At 31.9% G+C, this 21,738-nt stretch overlaps 2 protein-coding genes across 2 annotated transcripts; both read left to right on the top strand.

The window, feature by feature from the left end:
* The first annotated feature begins 6,107 nt into the window (after window positions 1-6,107).
* Window positions 6,108-9,757, top strand: LOC103501724 (inositol monophosphatase). The gene is made up of 12 exons (XM_008465397.3): window positions 6,108-6,336; window positions 6,495-6,550; window positions 6,625-6,675; window positions 7,168-7,248; window positions 7,346-7,449; window positions 7,539-7,623; window positions 7,916-7,970; window positions 8,058-8,101; window positions 8,893-8,961; window positions 9,039-9,139; window positions 9,213-9,269; window positions 9,512-9,757. The coding sequence occupies exons 1-12, from the start codon at window positions 6,324-6,326 to the stop codon at window positions 9,600-9,602; spliced, it is 807 nt and encodes a 268-aa protein (XP_008463619.1). The 5' UTR covers window positions 6,108-6,323; the 3' UTR covers window positions 9,603-9,757.
* Window positions 9,758-15,924: 6,167 nt separating this feature from the next.
* On the top strand, window positions 15,925-16,284 carry LOC127144156 (cysteine proteinase inhibitor 5-like). The gene has a single exon (XM_051079724.1). It carries the CDS (start codon window positions 15,925-15,927, stop codon window positions 16,282-16,284), a length of 360 nt encoding a protein of 119 aa, XP_050935681.1.
* Window positions 16,285-21,738: the final 5,454 nt, after the last annotated feature.

The raw sequence follows: 21,738 nt of genomic DNA, 5'->3' as shown, positions 1-21,738 counted from the left end.
CTGTTTTTACAAAACACCAAAATTGGAGTCACCACCACTTGGAACCTTTCATATTCTCTGAGTTAACACCCTTTTTTATACTAAAATTCTTTTAAAATTGATCCCAGAATCAAGTTATAAGTCCAGAGGATAGTAATGAAGATTTTGGTACAATGGTCCTTGTAGAATTTGTGATCAGAATAAATAAAAACAATAAAAATTTTGAACTTTTAACGGTTAGTATCTTCAAACTCTGTCTTTGTTTTATTGTTAAAGCATACTTAGTCCTTTAATTATATGTAATTAGGATGATATTTGATCCAATTACTTCTGCTGCACGATCATATTCTCTTTCACTAAATACTTTATTTCTAGATGTAAATTATGTAGTTGTATGTGACATACTTAATCTTACTTTTAAGATTACTTCTACCTTTGTTTAACTTGGTTTTAGCTACTTTTTCTTTGGAGTAGTTAGCTACTTATACTTAAACTAACTTCTGATTTGATGAAGTGTTGAATTATTTATAGGTTTAAACAAACTAAAGTTTATTTTTGCTTGGTTCTAAAGAATGCTAGTTCATCTTCTCAATCCATTAAGGAATTTAGTTGTTCATGATGGAAATAGAGAACGTGGATGAATTAGAAATAAAAATGACAGTGTTTATATAGAATTTTGGCTCCAAATGTTGATTGCACTGCTTCAATAACTAATTGTTCGGTGAATTGAATGCGGAGGAGATGGAAGATAGAAATTTTGGCAGAGATGTTGCTCTAATGGATTACTCTGATCCATGACCTCATCCTTAATGCATTAATATATAGGCCTCTAAAAGCATGACAACATTCTGTTTGTCTCCACTAAGCACACGTCTTAAAACGAGGAAAAAATTTGTTACAAGATAGTTGGCAATAAAGAAACAAGAAATGTAAAAGATTTAGAGTGGATGAAATAATAAGTTGTTAAAGATGGCACTGTGCTTTGCGTGGGTGGTGGAGAAGCTCCTCTCTTTAAGATTTTTTCTCCCGCTAGAGTGGTTCTCCGAAGAAGATTGCCTTGGAAAAGTGGAAGGAATTGAAAAGGCTAGTGGATCTAACAAAGGACACAATGTCAAGCACGATACAACAAATAATATATTCGATAAAAGAGTCATACCCAAGCAAATAGAAAAAGAATGACACAAAAATTGATAACCTAGTTTGATGCAAAGTGCCCTATATGTCTAGGGGATAGTGCGCCCGGTTGGACAAAATTTCACAATATAAAGAGTTTAGCAATTATAACGAAAGTACTTATCTGACTACTTCTTTAGTGACTCCCATATTGCTTGTTCTTCAACATTTCAACTTAGGCTTCCCCTAAGTTTGAGCTGTCCTCACTTCTACAAAAATGCTTCTTCAAGCTTTGTATGAGATCCCCTCAATATAATATGCTTAGGCTCTCCCTAAGAGTGATATTCCATCACATTCACTATATTTATGTTGGAATTTGTGTCCTAAAACTCGTACTTTGTTATTTGATTCAATATAATTTATTATTGAATGCTATAATCATAAAACCAATAAATTAAGGTCCCGAGGCTATTTACTAGTTTTTCATATATACTTGAATTTTATGTAGAGACATAAACGTGAATTAAGTTCAAGTTAATAGCCCAAATGGTCTATAGTGTATGAATAAGGTTGGACGCCTTATTCTGGATAAACACTATGGATACAGCCCGCTCCGTAGTTGGTACAAACGATGTAATCCTGAATCGTTCATGTAGAGACATGGGAGTGGGGGCGTCTTATGTAAATGGTTTGCATAAGACTAGAACCACGAAGTAGTCATTTTTGGTTGTAACACCGTAAACTATAAACTGACTATTTCATTTATGATAACCTAGGTAACTTGATCTTAATCCTGAGCTAACTATAAACTTCTGTTCATTCGGTAGTATCCTTAGATCTGCATAGGTGAGGGCAGCTCAACATCGCTGGCCCAATAAGCCTCCCATTTCAGGGGTAAGACCGAGTGGATAGCTAGGGACATAGGGTGCAAGATGGAATTCACTCCTACCCACTTCTGGGATAGTAGATAGGTTATTCCCTTAAGGACTGAATCTAGGTCTTGAACAAGGGGCTCTACCTTCTCATTGGCCCGAGAAGGATTCAGGTTTATAGGTTAGACCTTAAACCAATTGTTCAATAGTGGATCGGTGGGTCTTAAGGAACAAAATGTAGTCTTAGGGGTAAAACGATATTTTGACCCAGGCGAGATTACGAACAACCTATGAAGGATTGACTTACTCATCATGGTTATATCAGGTGGACAGAAATATATCTATAGTAAGGGAAGTGCAACTAAGAGTCTTTAGTGGAATGACTCTTTAGTTAACGAATGTTGATTAACTTTGGTCTAGGTCTAAAAGAGTTTAGCCAGTTAATCTTGAATCGTTGGAGCCCATGATCTATAGGTCCATTAGGTTCCCCTACTAGCTCATATGGATTCAACTAAGAACAAGTATGTTGAAGTAATTCAAATTGTTCGAATTAAGAAAGAGAGAGAAATCGACAAATATATTAGATATAAGTCAGTAGATATAAATTTTAAGCTTTGTGCTTAAATATGATTTAAATAAATATGAATATAGATTCATATTTAAAATTTAAAAAATTTAGAAACAGTCAAAGTTGAACTTTGAACTTTGACCGGACTTATAGTCAAATATGATTTGAATTTTAGAAAAATGAATACAGATTCATACTCGAGAGATTAGAATTAGTCAAAATGGAAAAATTAGTAAAAAATCAAAAAGTTGACTTTTGACTAAAAAAAGTCAAAGTTTGACTTTGACTTAAGATTGGTCAAATGACCAAATACCCCTTTAACTAATTTCTTAAATACTAAATGTTAGTGGGCAATGTGGCAGCCGATTATGAATTAAAAGGCCACTAATTTCATTAAGAGTTAATGATTTGATTAGGTGTTGATTATATATGAAATAATTTACATGCAATTTGCATGTAAATTTCATATAAAAACTTCTCATTACCGAATGAGAAAGTGATGATGTTTGATCTAAAAAGGAACACCTAAACAATACGCTCCCATCTCTCTCTAAATTTCTCTTCGCATAACTGAGTCCCACAACTCCGTTCTTGGTCCTGAGCATAGTAGGTCAACTTGGTGGTTGTCCTTGTTCGTGATATTCAGGCAAAGAAGCGTTGGATTAAAGAAGAAGTTCAGAACTACAAAGGTAAGAACATCGTTTACCTTTTGGCTTTTCATTTAAGTCCATCGCATAGTAGACGCATGTTAACTTCTAAATCGTTTAGATGCATATAGAGTAAAGCATGATCCTTTAAATTTTGCTGCTGCATGTCTCTAGTGTTTTTTTCATCATGTGAGGCTTCCTTAAATACAATATCAATATCGAACTTCTGCTTGTTTGTATGTATACCATGTTTTTCTCTTTCGTAGGCTTAACATTTTAGTTTCAGGTATGCAACTAAGCTAGGAGACAAGATAAAACTCATGAGATAAAAGGTGCATAACTAAATCGTTTTCATTGCTTAACTCTAGTGATTTATCGTGTTCCATACAAGTTTTCCTCTCTCTTGTCTAAGTGTAAGCGAAAAGATAGGTTTCTTATATAAGCCAAGGTCAAACAAAAGGATATCTAAGTACTTTGGATCATAATTAATGCCTATGGAAGACTCACGCAGTGTCTATACAATGTTTGCATGTATTTAATTACATGATATTATTATGTACACTATTGGTATGTAGTGAAAAAGGGATGTTTGTGGAATATTGTGCATATTGCAGAATTAACTATGTCTGAACACTTTAAGTATCGAATGAAATCTCTTTACATTACTAAGAGTAGAGAGAGATTTTAATACCTTGAGGAGATACAAGTTATTTAACTAATTTCAAATTAAAATAGACAACCTTTCAATTCTTTCACCGTACTTGCTCGCCTTTTGAGATGCAAATACTAAAATCATTAAATAATTCGTATCTAAATCCTTTAAGTCGCAATGTTCACATTTCATCCTTTATTTAAGGCAAGCAGCCTCTTGGCACCTTGATGTCACATACACTCGTATTACTGATATGTATGATAAGGAGAAAACTGTACAATTGATTTTATTTCTAAAATTCCTTCTATGCTTGTTTAGTGAGGTCTCAGTTAATTGCTCTCTCGAGTAGTTTAACTCCCCAATACTTAATTTATTCTCTTGAATAGAATTAGGCGTTGAATAACAGGGGATGACTAAACAATAGGCCCATCTATTTATAGGTGTGTTCTTGATGGGATTGCATGCACATGGTTCTAATGTACCACAAATTCCTCGACTATTGAAAACTACAATCGTGTCGAAGTTGTCGCATCGTCCTTTTGCTTATCTTACCAACTAATTTTTTCTTCTAGCAATTCTTATCATTAAGTATCTATTCGTTTACCACCTAGTTGGATGACTCGAGCAATGACTCCCTAGGATAGCTTCTTCATTTCGCTTTCAACTTATTTTTGCTAAAATTCTTTGTTAAAACAAATAAAATCGTGATAAACAGGCGTTTTATCCTTTGCAACTTGTAGATCGCATAGTTCTTATTTCGCATGATTTGCTCCGCGTTATTCTTCTTTATATCGCAATATTTGTCCATTATTCTACTCAAAAAACTATAAAAACTTGTATTTCAACAAGTTATCGAGTTCTACCATGGTTACCGAACCAAAAGTCAGAGACAAACATAAGAATTTTCAATATCAAAGGTTAAGGCTTAAACAAATCCTAAGGTCAAAATTTATGAGAAAATAAATATTAATTCTTTGGATGAAGTCTGGAAAAACAATGTTTGCAGTAACAATCCTGGATGGTTTCATACACAAAAATCCTCTTCCGCACTGTCAATCACATACAGACACAAGAGACGGAGAAGAGAAGTGCATCCCCAGCCCAGCTTGTTTAGTTGTCATCCTCAATTGGAACCACGAGGAAATGAAACCAAAACGTAAGTTGGAGAGAGCATCTTTTGGGCATATTCTAAGACACCCTTCACCACATTCCATAAAGTTCACCTTTTTGCATTTCAAAAGCTATTAATCACTTATTTTTCATTTCATTTATAATACAAGTTCGTATAAATTTATAAATAAAATAGATTTACTTCTTACCAATTTGGATATTCTCAACAAACTATTATAAATGATAAAATGATTTAAAATATTATTATTTTAGAATATTTTAAATTTTACTATAAATTAATTTTCGTAAATATAACAAAATATTTAAATATTTACGTTCGTGTACAAAAATAAAAAGGTCCATAAAGTCGGTAATTTTTTCTTATATAAATTCTAGATTTGTCTTTGATATTGGTGAAAGTCGTTAATTTTTTTATAAATTCCAAATTTGTTTTTGATATTGGTGACAATTAGTCACTTTTTTTTTTTGCGATTTTATTCGTTTTATGTTCTAGATTTCTTCTACTCATCTTCCAGATTTTCTTCTATTTTTATTTATCTTATTTTTCTTTTTCTCTTTCTTTCTTATGACTTCTCTTCTAGAATATCAAGATCATTTAAATATCGTTTTGATATGATCTAAATAATCGTTTACTTAGTCAAAAATTTGAATTCTTTTTTCTAATAATTTAAAAAGAACTACACATAAGATGCAAACGATCGCTTACCGTAGTCAATACGATCGTTTAGATTTAAAGTATTTTTTTCATCGTTAAAAAGAATTTCATGATGAAAAAAATACTTCATGATTGTATTGATACTATCTACATGATCGTGTATTATTTCTTACACAACTGCGTATCATGATCGTTTAGAAGAAGAATTACACGCATGTGTGGCCAATTAATCACGTGTTGACCTAGACATTATTTGTATTTTTTGTTGTGGAGCTGTGAGCTTTCTCCGTTTTCAATATTGTTTTATATAGTATAAGGATTTTGTCGGTTTGTTATATTTTTTTAAAAAAACCCTTTGTTATATTTGGTAAGTATTTGGTTAATTTAATTTAAATAAAATAAAGCGGCTATTAAATTAATAAAATAAAATAAAATAACCATTCAAAGTAAAGAAATAGTTAGAGAAGCATAACATGCGTGGAACTGTACAACAAATTATTCCCATGAACGAAATAAATAAAGAATAAACTAAAACTAAAACTATATAAAGTAGAAATCTTTTCAAGAACAGTTATCAGAATTTCTGTAGCCACTTTTCTCCTTCACATGTTTCTTCTTTCTTCTGTTTGATCGAATCATCACACTCTGATCTCCTCTCTCCTTACTGCAACCTTTCTTGGGAAGATAAAACATCAAAGAAGCAATAATGGCGGAAAATGGTATGAACCCATTTTTCCAATTCACTCTAATTTTTCCTCCATTTAATTGTTTACTTACTCCTTGATTCATTGATGCCCTCCGATTTTCCATTTGAGATGATGGGTTAAATTCTTTTGTTGATTGTTTTCGGCAAATGTTGTTTGGTTGATTTTTTTAGTGTCTCTCGAGGAATACCTTGCAACTGCAGTAGCTGCCGCCAAGAAAGCTGGAGAGGTTTTTCTTTCATTTGCTTCATTCAATCTCCTAATGATTTCTTCAGTTTCATTTGATTTTGTGATGATCCTCAGATAATTCGTAAGGGATTCTATCTGACAAAGAATATTGAGCACAAAGGCCAGGTAATAAATCCACTGCCCTCACTCCTTTTTTCCTTTTGGTCAAAATTTCTTAATGTACTGAAGAAAATGCTTTGTTGTGAATCTTTGTAATTTTATTTTCTTGATTGGATTGTAGAACTGTATGCAAATTCTTGTTTCGGATGGTTTTCACGCTGATTTTAAGCTGCGGATAAAGTGAATTGTCATTCATTTTGGCAATTATTGAAGTTATGAGAAAATTATTTGTTATTGATCTCTCTCATTTACTGAAATGTTATTAAAAATCAGAGTTTCTTTGGATGCTTTGAGATATTTGTATGGTATTATGATGAACAAGGGAAGTGGGTAGAAATCGAGCTGAGTACGAGTATTGATTTACATTCCTAACCATAGTATTATGATGACTTTGGTATTAACGATGTGAAGTAGCATGTTTCTATTAAAACATTTGGGAGTGATTTATGCTCCATGTCTACATTTCTAACTTTTTATCAATATTGACACGGATTGCAGGTTGATTTGGTCACCGAAACTGACAAGGCTTGTGAAGATTTAATATTTAATCATCTCAAGGAGCATTATCCCTCACACAAGGTCTACTTCTTAACTCATTTTAAGTTACCCATTATTGTATGAAGAAAAAGTAGACATTTCTTCCTACTCCTGAATTAATTCTAACTGGCTACCTCAGTTCATTGGAGAAGAAACAACTGCTGCTTATGGTCATACTGAGTTAACTGATGAACCAACATGGATTGTTGATCCTCTTGATGGAACAACTAACTTTGTTCATGGGTACCTATCCTTGCCTGCAATTTAGGTTGCTTTCCTTTATGAATCTGTAACTTTTGCTAACATTAATTTCATAACATGACAATTTGTAGGTTTCCTTTTGTGTGTGTTTCTATTGGTTTGACCATTGGAAAGGTTCCCACAGTTGGAGTTGTCTACAATCCAATCATTGATGAGGTGAGAACTAAGAACCACATTGTTTTAAAAACGGGATATTATTTAGACACTAGTCCAGACTGCATGTTGGTACATGTGTTTGGCTAAGTCAGCTTTGTGATTATATTACCAAATAGGGACACAAAGTAGAACAGTTTTTTATAACTATTTGATTACGTGATGAGTTCTGTTCGGCATGTAACTACTGTTGGCTTATCGAATTACCTTTTTATGGTAGGAGCTTTGTTACAATGTTTTATTTTATCAATTTCTTTCTGAGGCAATTGTACTAATCTGTTTTTGTTGTCTGTAGCTTTTTACTGGAATTCGAGGAAAAGGTGCCTTTCTTAATTGTAGGCCTATAAAAGGTGAGTATGTGGCATTTCAACTTCTCTAGACCTTTGAAAGTTTATATTATCCATTTATCTCAAATACTTCTATTTCTCATTTTACAGTATCCTCTCAAGATGAATTGTTGAAGTCTCTTCTTGCAACTGAGGTAACTTCTTAAAATCCATTAAATGAGTCAATGGCCTTTGCATACTCTTCTTTGGACAGAAAACAAACATGGATCGTTTCTTTAAATGATCATGAAACTGTCACGGGCATTGCTGCCACTTCTTTATCCTGCTATTCTTGCTGTGAGGATAAATTGGTGTTTTATATTTGACAATATGTGTGGTGGAGGGATTGAGTACAATTTTATGTTAGTTGAACTATACTCTTGTTGGCAGGATAAATTTACACTCGTTGAATTGTATTCAATATTCTGAATAGATTTTGACAACATTTCCCTCTCTATAGTTACGTTTCTACTAAGTTTGGTCCGAGACTCTTCTTGATATGTACCTTGATGTTCTATCATATTATGATTTATCTTTCGGTCAAATGCTTGTCTTATAAGTAGCTTGGACTTGAGAATAACTTTACACAACCACGATGGATAAAACCATGTTCTAATACTATAAGATTATAGAAACATTTTCTTAATACCATAAAAGGTCATCTTCTAAGTGTCTTCTCACTGGCAATTTCTAACTCTTTAGTTCCCATCCCTGAAATCCTTAATTTTATCCATTCAAGTCCGTGTGGGGGAAAAACATAATCTATATGCTGCCCTTGAGTTCTACGTGTAGTAACGATTTTCTTTTGTTGATATATATATTAGCATATGAATATTTTTATGAATATCAATTATCTTTCATGCCAATATTAATGTTGAATATATATCATAGAGTTGCCAATCTTAGACTTTTAACGAAATAAAGTTTGATCACAATGGATGGACAGGTAGGAACCAAACGTGACAAGTTGACTGTAGATGCTACCACAGATAGAATTAATCGTTTACTTTTAAAGGTATAACGAGTACTTAATTCAGTTCCCTACAACATTCTGTGGTTTCCACATATATGTCAATGTCTTTTTCCTTATAGGTGAGATCAGTCCGGATGAGTGGTTCCTGTGCACTGAACCTCTGTGGAGTAGCATGTGGAAGGATCGATATATTTTTCGAAACCGGTTTTGGAGGCCCATGGTATGATATATGAACTATCTGTCTATTGCTATCTAACACATCACATATTGACATCATTTCACTAATTATTCAGGGATGTTGCTGGCGGTGCCGTGATTGTTACAGAAGCTGGTGGACTCGTGTTTGATCCGTAAGTAGCAAGAACTTGATTCCTGGTCCTGTTTATTCATTTGAACTCCACTCTAATGAGCAAACAATTTTCTTAACTGAAATACAAACATTATAAAGAAAAAACAGCTTTAATCGATGGGTTGATGCTTGTGTAAATAGAGTTGTTTTTGTGGCTTGTCTTATTAAGGCTAAATGAGACAAATAAAGCTAGTTAAATTAAAAACTTGGTTTTGATGGATATTATGTTGATTCTTATGGCAGCTCTGGAAAGGATTTTGACATAACATCTCAGAGAGTGGCAGCTTCCAACCCTCTTATAAAGGATGCGTTCGTTGAGGTTTTGAAGCTGTAAGAATGTGATGAAGACTTGGGAAAATTCATGAGATCTTGAACATTTTATATGTTGGATTTCTTTTTCTTCTCTTTTCATTGCTTCTACTATTCAAGTAGGATGTGGATGTGATACTAAATTATTAATATCACTGATTCTTGATGATTATTCACTCATGAGAAGATTATTCAACACAACTTTTCTTATAGATGCATAACAGGCATTTTGCTTCGGTTTTGTTTTAAAATGGCTGGAAACAAATTGAAATGTTGGATTTTTTTTTAAAAAAATAAAAAATTATTGTCTTGTTTTTAAATCAAGATCTTACCTCACAAGTTTGCAAAATCATGACTCTTCTCTTCTTCACATTTCTATTAAGTAAAACTAAACAGAATACACAACGGTAAAAGAAGGATTTGGTTATTTCATAAATTAGTGTTAAATAAGTCAATTTTAATAATGTTTGTTATTAAATTTTGCACAGTATATATTTAGGAATTTGTTTTTTTTTTTTTTTTTTTTTTTTTTTTTTTTTTTTTATCATTTTCTATATTTTACACATTCATCAATGAAGTTTATCTAATATACACCCAAAATAAAAAAGACTGATTCCAGCATATTAACATTAGTCGTCGTAGTTAAACATATTAACATTACACCTAAAATACAAAAGATTTGTTACATCAATCAACTATATAAAATATCTTTCTACGGTTAGAGATGTCCATAGGGCGAGGCTAGGAATGCAATTTCCCGTCCCAAACCTTACTTCCCATTTCATTCCTCGTTCCCGTGAAACTCCCCATGGGGATTTGGGAGGGGATTCCCCATAGGAAATTCATGGACACTCGGTTTCCTAGTTTCTTTTTTAAGAAACCAATTAACTTAAATCATTAATGTAGAAATTCTAATTAAATAATTATATCTATCGTTAAATTATTTATTATGGTTAGTTTTACATGACTATTTTAGTTTAAAGATAAATTAATCAATTTTTGACTTAAGAAATTAATCAATATTTTAGTAGATAGAAATAAACATAAACTAAATTATTCAAATATATAATCTAAATTTAAATATTCAGTTTAAATATATTCATTATCTTGATCAATAAACAATCAAATGTGAAATTTAAATACCTGGCAGATGGAAGGAAGAGCATGTCACATAAGAATCCTTGATATCCCTGATATTCTCCAAATTGTCTGGCGATTTGAATCATCTGGAGCATAACAAACTTCATGTTGCCAAACATAGGGTAAATTACTAGGGCTAAAGTCATACAAGTTCGGAGAGGCACGTTCTCTTATTGGCTTATTAACATTGTGAGCTATCAAGTTTGGGTTAGCGTTTTCTAGGGCTTCATTCGCATTGCCTAAATTCTATTCCTATGATTCCTCGTTCTACTCATTAGGTGGCAGAGGGACATTCACATTCTCGTTGTTGTTTGCCCTTCTTTCTTTTTGTCGCCTCTGTCTTCTTTCTCTACTCCTTTACCGAAAAGTTCGCTCAATCTTCGAGTCAAATTCGAATTCAGGATTGTCTCCTTCACTCGTAAACTTGTTAACGTGTTCTTTGGGTAAACATGCAATACATCACATATTGAGCTTCTACACATAAGACCAAGATAATGTTTAATCCACTTTACTAGTAAAAATTCCTAACAATTGTGCCAAAAACTTGTTTGTTCATTAGTGAATCATATTTTGTTATGTTGTGGATTTATCATTAAAGCTCTAATATGCGACTAAGCTAGGCAACAATTCTATGTCCATGTCATAAAAGGAGCGACCATAATCTTATTTCATTGCTTAATTCTAATGATATGTCATGTTGCTTACAAGGTTTCCTCTCTCTTGTCCAAATGTAAGCGAAAAGAGAGGTTTCCTGGTAACCTACGGATGAACACATGGATTTTAAAGTAATGTGGGATCATAACGCTCGTCAAAGACTCATGCGATTATTGAGTGTGCAATATTCACAGTATCAAGTATCTAACTATTATTATTATGTAAACTACTGGTGTGAAGTAAAAGATGACATGGATGTGGAGGATTATGAGTGTTATTGAACTAAGTTTGTTTAAAGACCGAAGGTATCGAAGGAAAGTTCAATATACCACTATATGATACAAAGAGAAAATGTAATTTCTTAAGATGATATGAATTATTTAATTAATCCCAATTTAGGACTAGCAACCTCTCGGTGCTTTCACTACACTTACTCACCTTTCGAGATGCAAATGTTGAAATAATTAGATGAATCTTATCTAAATCCTTTAGGCCGCAATGTTCATGTTTCATCCTTTATTTAAGGCAGACAACCTCTTGACACCTTAATGTCACACACACGTGCATTTATGATATGTATGATAAGGGGGAATCCATAGAGTTAATTTTAGTTCTAAAATCTATTCTATGCTTGTTTAATGAGGTCTTAGTTACTTGCTCTCTCAAGTAGTTAACTTCGAATATTTAATTCATTCTCTCGAATAGAATTAGGTGTTGAAATATAGCTCTTATTAAACAAACTAAACATTATGAACTTTTAGACACTCTTCAAGAGACTAAACTCATTCTTTGTTTCATTTGAAGTATAGAGAACTAAAGTATGTGATAGGTAAAGGAATGAGAGGATGAAATTGAAATGGTATTGCATTAATAATAAAGACTTTAGGCTTCTAGCCATGGAGTTCATAATACAAATCCAACTACTATAAAAACTACAAATGTCAAGAACAAGGAATTCGTCAAGCCGCGAAATGCAATCTTTTGCATTATTTGGCTCCACTGATGTCTATTATACAAAATTAGAGAAATGGGTTATGGTATTTCCCTTACAACCTCTCATAAAGACTTTAGGTCCCTTGGCTCATAAATAGTAATGAGATTTATTTATATTGGTTGTAATTTAAAATGTTCAAATTTACTTTTGGGAATTAATATAATGTATATTGATACATTATAATATAAAATTTATATTTTAATTAGACTTTATTATACAAAATTTAATTTTGGATATGATTCAATAATATATTATGAAAGAATAAAATATTTGAATGAGTTCAAATATTCATTTAATGTGAATTAGATTCATATTAAAACTATAGGTTAAAATTTAATTTGTATGTGATACATGTTAAAACTAAAGGTTAGGAGAGAAATTTATATTTGAATATGATTCAAATTTTGGATTAAATTAAATATAATATATTAAATTTAGAAATTAATTAATTGGAGAATTAATTAATAGTTTAGTTTAATTTGATTTAATTAAATTAATTAAATTTGATTTAATTAAATTAATTAAATTAAAATTATAAGTTATGCGATTCCTTAATTTCCTCAATTCCAATTAAAATTGAGTCTATGTAATTCTTCCGCTGTAAAGGGCTTTTTATCCCTTCATATATATCTCCATTATTCTTAAGTTTTTGCAATGATAATATACAGTGAACATATGAATATATGTACTAACTTAATTACTTTTATATCATTGTACGACCGAAGATGTAGAATAACGCGTACGTGCCTTGTTAAGAGACTTTTTGTTATGTTTGCGTTTTTTTGTATTATGAGAACTACATTTTTTGTATTAAACTTACTAATATTTTTTGAACTTATTCGTATTATTAATTTTAATTTTTTTTAATTTTTGTTTGTATTTCTTAATTTCTTAATTTCTTAATTTATTTTGAATTTGTTTTAATTTAATCCAAAACGTCGAAAAAAATATTTGAGCAATCTGAATGTCGTCGTGAATGTTTAAGCAAAATATTTTAGGAAAAAAAATTAGAAATTACATATTTAAAAAAATATATAAAAAGAAATTCTCGACGCAATGAAACGTCGGGACTAAGATGCATAAGACACGCAGGGAAGGGTTTCCTGACGCACAAAAGACGTCGGAAAAAAAAACGTCGGAAGAGGCATTCCCAACGCCGCATTATGCGTCGGCATAAGGTTCGTCAGGAGAGGAACTCCCAACACCACTTTGGCCGACGCATGTCACAACGTCGCGAGAGGCATTCCTGACACTGTGTTGGTACAGCTTCGAGAATGCCTCTCCCGACGCTGTGACATGCATAGGCCAAAGTGGCATTGGTTTGGCGATGAGAATGCCTCTCCCGACGCTGTGACATGCATCGGTCAAAGTGGCATTGGTTTGGTGTCGGGAATGCCTCTCCTGATGCCGTGAAAAACGTCGGCATATCATTTCTCGACGTTTTTGTGCGTCGGGAGTACCCCTATCTCTTATAGTGGAAGAAATCGCAGCAGAAAAAAAGAAGAGGAAAAGAAGAAATACGATGAAAAGAAATCACAGCGGAAAAAAAAAGAGAAAAATAAGAAAGACGATGGAAAGAAATTGCAGGAAGAAGACGATGAAAGAAATCGCAAAGAAGAGAAAAAAGATGGAAAGACAAACCTGAAACATTTAAAAAATGACTAATTTTATAAATTTCGTTAGACAGATAGTAAATAGTTTGGTGTCATTTATGAAAGTTTCCCACTAAAATAACATATAAATTAACTTTTGAACTAAAAGGGTGTGATCAATAAATTGTTAGCAAAATGAATATTGTATCACAGTAATAGCTTGGCAAATAATTAAGGAAATTTGTCAAAAATTAGAATGTTTAAAATAATTGAGAAATAGAAAAGGCAAGTGGCAACGGAGAATGTAAATCGAAGAGAAAATGATAATTACAATTTGTAATTAATATTTAATTTAATGAAATTTTAATCATTGTAACATATTCTCATATAAAAAGGAAAATATACGACGTGGAAACAAAATAATTTGAAGGAAACTAAACCACGAAAAGTTTCTTTAAAACTGGACATTTATGAGAAATAAGTAATTTCCTACCATTTCTAGTATGTTTAGAATTTTTTTCCATTATTAGTTAAGAGTATTTGAAATACTATGATCATGGATGAATATTAATTATTTAATTTCATGGGTTCCATCTCAAAATTAACTGGCAATGGGAGGAATAGCTCTTATCTATATCTCAATATGTTTCTTCAAGATCGTGCCTTAAAAAGTTTACCAATCTTAATTGGATCAATTTCATTGTATTGGACCGAATACTCGTTTAGACTTTATGGACTTTGATACCATATTTGATAGTATATGGTCCCTATCTCAAAATCAATTGTCTAGGAGAAGAGTAACTCATCTATCTTATAAGAATTGTAAATCCCCTTGATTTTTTTAATGTATAAGTCTCAACATCTCAACAAAAATGAATTTTAATTGGAAAACATGTCTAAAACATTCTCTAAAACCTAGGGTCAAAATCACACAATTACGAAAAACTAAAGAGCTTTTGAGGTTGTCTATAGTATCAAATAACAATCCAATCCATTTCAACGGTAACTATTGATGACAAAATCTAGACATGAATATTCACCTAATCTTCACGTGCCTTCAACGATAAATTTGTAATTTTGAAAAGAAAGACAATTTATAAGACAAAGAAAAACATCAATATGGTGTATGCCACGTAACCTACGACACTCAAAGCCAGTAATTAGATAAAGTTGATAGCAAACTTAAAGTATGGAGATGGATGTTGCGCGCAACGACCTCTTAGTTTGGATGGACTTGAGTTTTCCAATCTAAAAGGGATTATGGAATTAATGCAAATTCGGGTTCAACTAGCTCTTTTTTTTTTACCATTTGTTTGTCCTCCACAATTGTTATTATTTCTATCTTACCCCTAACGGCTCGCTTCCTGAACATGTGATTTTTGATCCAAAGGTGACATTACAGTAACAATTTCAAAAATTGATTATATTTGTAGTATCACCAAAATAAGATGCATCATTTTTATCGATACTTTAAACCCTTTTTAATTTGTTTATCGAACATCTACGTAGGTATATCAATTTGTACTATTCAAACTTATCCTAATAAGTTTGGATTTTTACTATATATTTATATAGAGCAATATAATTAGGAAATAAAATCACTAAAAATTTGTTAAATAAGACATCTTAGTTAAAATGGTTTCTTGAGAGAGAATTTCACTAATTGACATTTAATCCAATCTTATCTCTTCAAAGATGCTTTTTCTAATACGGCAAAAATCCATCCTTTTTTTCTCAACTATTTACATCAATTAAATTTTCATGATTTACTGCCATCTTGGCACACAAATAACTTAATTATTGCTCATCATGTTTGCCTATCCTCACATTTACAATCCTATTGTAGGGACAAACTTGTAATCTCTTCCCGTTCATTTGCACTTATATCCATTCCTATAAATACCCACCACCCTTCTCCTCCAAGAACCCATCAAATAACTCTTCATCAACTCCAAGCTTGATTTACAATGGCTAGGTCTCTCTTTTTCATGGCTTCTCTTCTCCTCTTCGTCGTATCAATGTCATCCATCACCGCAACAAGGGCACAGTTGGATTTGGTTGGTGGCTATAAACCAATAAAGGACATAGCTGATCCATACATCCAAAGCATAGGGGAGTTCGCAGTGAATGAACACAATAAGCAAGCCAAAACTGAACTGAAATTCCAAAAAGTGATCAGTGGAAAATTTCAGATTGTTGCTGGGACAAACTACCATCTACGATTAACGGCGCTCGAGGGAACTGTAAGCAGAACCTATGGGACCCTTGTATTCACTGATCTGAAGAAGGAAAACCACCTTATCTTATTCTATGGCATCACAAACTAAGCTTTCTTTTGCATTTCATCAATAAATACGTGCTACTACTTCTCTTTCTTTCTTCTTCTTTTTTATGTTATTTGAATAATGTTTGGGATCTTTGTCCTTTGTTTATTGAATAAATAGAAACATTGGTGGTGGTAAGTACTCTGCATATTGGTTTCACTCTCCCGTTACATATAACTAATATATATATATATTGCTTGGAGTTAAACCTAACGCATAAAAGTCAAATCGATATAAGACATATGCATCTAATCGAAATATGTGATCTCAAATAAGTGTTTTTCTTATAGAAAATTGAGCTACAAAAATATCTTGTTTTTTCTTCTTTCAGTATTTAAGGATGTTAGGATTTGTTCTAGTCTTAGTTTTGTGGTACTAAAAAGGTCCGATGCTTAATTGAATAAAAAGATTAATAGATAACTTGTTTATTGACCGATAGAGAAGGAATGTGTGAGAGTATCTTTTAAAACTACTGGTGTTAATTTATGTGTTTTGCATGTAATTTTTTATTTTTAAAATACAGTGTATATGCGAATGAAAATTTCAATGATTATATAATAAAATAAAATACGTTATTCAAGCAAAGTTGTCTTATTAAGTAAAATAAATTTCTTTTGAAATAAAGTATATTATTTTCTCAACAAGAAAAAATAAAATACTATGAGAAAAAATAAAATAACAAAATTTGTGATATAAAAGCGTATAAACATATATCAAATAATTAATGTAATTAGTACAAATAGAATTAATTTTATCAGGTAAATCTTAAATTGTTTGTGGACATTAAAATAGAAGAAGTTAAATAAAATATGCATGCAATTAATTAAAAATTTAAATGATGAAACCATTCATTAGATAATTAAAATGAAAATTGAATATAATAAAGAAAATTTGAAAAAGTTTCCTCCTACGTCTGGTTGGGAAATTAAAAAACAAAATCTCATTTTTCTTGGAACTATTGTTATGATATCACATTTTCTAAAGAAATCAAAATATCATGGTATGTGCCAACTAATTAGGCATGATTTCACTCTGAGATCCATCTAATTTACGTTAAATAAGAAGTTTGTAATAGGAAAGGGAGTAATTGTGCCAAAAAAAATAGGTAATATGAGATTTCTTAATTTAAAAAAAAAAAAAATCTGTATATGCTACGTATGTTTAACTATAATCAGGTACATATTAAATGCACAACTAGAGACAACACATACTAGTACTAGAAACTTGAAATACACTAGAAGACTGGCAGACGTAGTTATGCACCGAGACCATGATCTCTACCTAGAAAGTAAGAAAGCATTTTGAAACAAGGGAGATAAATAGCCCAAAAAAATCGACTAATCCAATAGTAACCTCTGATTATTTTAAATTTCTTCTTAACCATGCTTTCATACTCTTTAGATCTCTTTTTAAGTCAACCACCTTTTGCTTATTCATCCCCAAACCACATTTTCCTTGGAGAGGTTCTACTTTGATACTATCTATAATGTTTTAGGTCTCAAATCTAGATTTCAAATCTTGGTCCAAATTTTGTATGAGATCCCAGTTCAAATTAGAAGGGTCAGTTTGAAGAAAGAGATCTCGATTAAAATGATTTCTGGAAGGAAGCGTTTTGAAGTAGGCGTTTTGAGTTCTAGTTGGCATTAAAGCTAGGCAATGCGAGATAAAGGGAAATGCATCAAGAATAATGGCGTCTTGGAGTTTCAATGCGAGATGAAGCCAATCGAGGAGAGTTAGGAATTTTCAGGGAAAATTTTCCCAATTGTGCTTAATGAGTAGGCTATATGTCATGGTTAAGCTTAAGCATAGCTTAGATAATTACTAAACATACATGTGTAGTATTCAAGTAGGAGCTGGCGAGTTAAAAGAGCTTAAGGAGTGACTAATCCCAACTTAGGATTAGTATAAATAGGAGAATAGGGTAGAATAGAAGAAGGTTATTATGAGTTTTTGCGAAGAGAAAGAGCTAGGTGTTGTGCTGCTAAGAAGCTATCAAACGAAAAAAAGCTTTGAGTTAGGCGTTCAGAAAGAAGAAGGAAGCTTAGTGTAGTGATTGATTTTCTACAGTTGAACAGAGAATTTAAAGTCTTCTTTCTAAAATTTCATGTTGCCATATATTGTTGAAATACACGTTAATGTTTATGAGAAGCCTGATTTCCAAAGAAAGTTTTTAATGTTATTTTTCAAGTTAATGTTTTATGTTTGATAATTGTAAGCTATGTATGTGAAAATAAACTATCAGCTTTATTTCCATCAATGAACTAGCTATTATGTGCACATAATAAGTCAAGAAAACCATGAGGAAAAGGACCTTGTGGCGGTATGAAGCAGACCAATGCATAAAAGGAGTATATTGGGTTAGCAAGCATGAGCAATAAAAAATGAACAAAGAATATGAACCATTAGCCTAAATGTGCATATTACAGGCTTGATTTACAATAATACTTAAACAAACATAAGGCCCCAAAAAGGATTTCCAAAACCTCACTCATTAAATATTTTACTTATGGTTTAAGTTTTCCCTTCCTCCAGTTACTAGGCATTAAGGCCAAGTTGGGAAAGGTAAGGCAAGCTGCCACGCGTTGAGACGTTAGCCAAACGTTTAAAGTTGAAGGAGTTGCATTAGACATTTGAGGCCTTATGTTTCTTTAAGTATTATTGTAAATCAAACCTGTAATATGCACATTTAGAACACATGTTGTTTAAGAAATAAAAGAAGTCTAGCGTTGCATGTTCTTAGTGCTTAATAGTTAAGAGTTAAGTTGGAACTAGGCATTAAAGCTAAGGCTCAAGAATTTAAGTTGAGCATTCTCGTGTTTCACTTGAAGCATCAGAGCTCCTCAGGTTGTGTCGTGTATTGCAATGTGAGGTTCAAGACGTGTTGCAAGGTGAAGCGTGACATTTTGGGCTTAGAGCATTACACTATTAATACTACACTAATGTTATATTTTAACTTTTCTCTATTTCCTTCCATTCTTTCAGAAAGAGACTCTCACAAGTTAGTTCCTTGTCAAAGTTATATCGAAGAAGACCCCATGGTGGTAGATGTAAATAATTTATCATCTCCAATAAAAAGATATTGATGTTATTTCAATTATATTTATTGATTGTATTGTATTAGTTGCATCATAATAACCCTAAATTTAATAAAACTAACATCCTAGGTTATCTCATGACTCCTGAACAGTATGTGAAAACATACGAGGATAAATATTCAAGTTTCAGCTTAAAGGTCGGTAGTATAGGGATGAAGTTAGGTCTTTATCTAGGTGACACTTTGAATACAACCCACTTTGTATTTAATACAAAAGCAATGATATAGCATGTTCGTTTGGGTGACATTCGAGTATGGGTGTATTCTATGCAATGAGTTTGCATAAGATACGGTCTCGAAATAGTAACAACTAGATGTAACTTTATTAACTAGTTAGGTTTCCATTTGAATAAGATAATCTAGACAATGTAGTCTTAATCTTGAGTACATTATGAATACTCTTGTTCACAAGGGATTGTCTTTTGATTTGTATGTGCTAGAGTGGCCAGTTTACTGACTCAATATATGCCTACCATTTTGGAGAAAGACCAAGTGTGAAGCTGGAAATATAATAATACAGGATTTCACTCCTTCCCAACTTTAGGGTAAGTAGATGAGTGTTTTCTTAAGTGATGTCTCTTAAACTTGAACAAAGAGTACAATCTTACTTTCTCACTGGCTTGAGAGAAGTTTCTACTTAATGGTTGGCCTATAAACAAATTTTTCACTCGAGGATCACTGTTACTTAAGAATTTAGAGATAAACCAAGGGTAAAAAGATAATTTGACTCTGCTGGTGTTACAAACACTGGTGAAGGACTAACATACTGTTATTGATTTATATTCATAGACATAAATATATCTATAGTGAGAAGAGTACATCTCATATCTTCGAAGCTTCTAATTTGTAAGTTCATTAGGTTCCCTTTGTAGCACGTAATGGATATTGAGGTAATTAAGTCTTAAATGGAATTTGAAATGTTTAGATTCACTTATGCTCTGTTTAGAGCCTTAGGATTTTGAGGATTTTCAGTTTATAATGAATTTCAAATGAATTTCGTTATTCTCATTGAAAAGAGAATGACGATTTTAAAATCCAAAATGATTTCAATAAAGTCTTGTTTTTATTTTAAACCTTTCCTAGTCAAAATGGTCGGATTCCACGGGATTTCATAGGATTTTAAAGTAAATTACATAATTGTCCTCATCAGTTTCTAATTTTCAATTAACACATCCATAGATAAAAGACTATATTAGTAAATTCTTAACTTTCTTTTTCTTTCCAATTATCATCTGAATATGAAAATTTTTAATACATTCATTTCAAATCTTTTTCATTGCAAACAAAATAAATAAGTTAAAATCATTTCTCGGATTTCAAATCATAAGATTTAAAATCATTTCTTTAACTTTCTGGAATCCAAACGGAAGGTTAGGAAAATAGTATAGTATATGGAGTATTCCACACTCCTTTTATTTATATTAATATTTCCTAAGTTGTGGAAAGGAAGTTTGAATTTATTTTAAATTCTCTAAAGGTTGAATTATTTTGATGAGGAATTTTAGAATCAATTTTATTTGGGTGACGGTATAGGAAATTTAATAGGTAGTGAAAAGAATGAAGCTAAGGGAAAAAAAAAAAGGTTTATTTAAGTTGAGGGCAATATAAGCATTTTTCATTTTTTTTTCTTTTTTATTTTTTTTCTTTCCTTTCAAGAAAAATAAACAAAAGATAAAGGAAATTGGATCTTCTTCTTCAAGAACATGAGCATAGAGCCTCCCACCTCCCAAAAAAAAAAGTTCCCTTTCGTGGACATCCCTCCCTCTCTTTCTCTCATTCACGCTGATGCTGCTCCACTTTGATACCTTGCCACACAACCGTTGCGTTTATTGCACAAGATTCGAGTCTAGTCGTGTGAGTCCAAACTGTTACACCACCTACTTTTAACCTAAGAGATGACGTGAAACCAATGGATATCGTTCTCGTTCTAACAATACCTGTTGATCTTACTAGATTTGGAACTAAACCTACTATGAAAATACAAACATAGGGAAATTTGAAACAACTTCTATATAAACACGAAGTGCAGCCCAAACTAAAATAAGTCTAACAAGTTTATTGAAGATATCTACACTCCAAAGACCAAACTATTCAAAACCAACTCTCTTACAACCCACAATCTTACAAACTATAACTATACTCAGGTACATATTAAATGCACAACTAGAGACAACACATACTAGTACTAGAAACTTGAAATACACTAGAAGATTAGCAGACGTAGTTACGCACCGAGACCATGATCTCTACCTAGAAAGTAAGAAAGCATTTTGAAACAAGGGAGATAAATAGCCCAGTGAATGACTGCTTTTTAAACATAAAAGTCTTTACAAATAATAAGTAAATAAGTCATCAATTCTTTA

This window comes from Cucumis melo, chromosome 12, assembly GCF_025177605.1.
Source record: "Cucumis melo cultivar AY chromosome 12, USDA_Cmelo_AY_1.0, whole genome shotgun sequence".
In the NCBI taxonomy this organism is placed as follows: domain Eukaryota; kingdom Viridiplantae; phylum Streptophyta; class Magnoliopsida; order Cucurbitales; family Cucurbitaceae; genus Cucumis; species Cucumis melo.
Note: the sequence above shows the minus strand (reverse complement) of the source record. Positions and strands in the feature narration are given on the sequence as shown.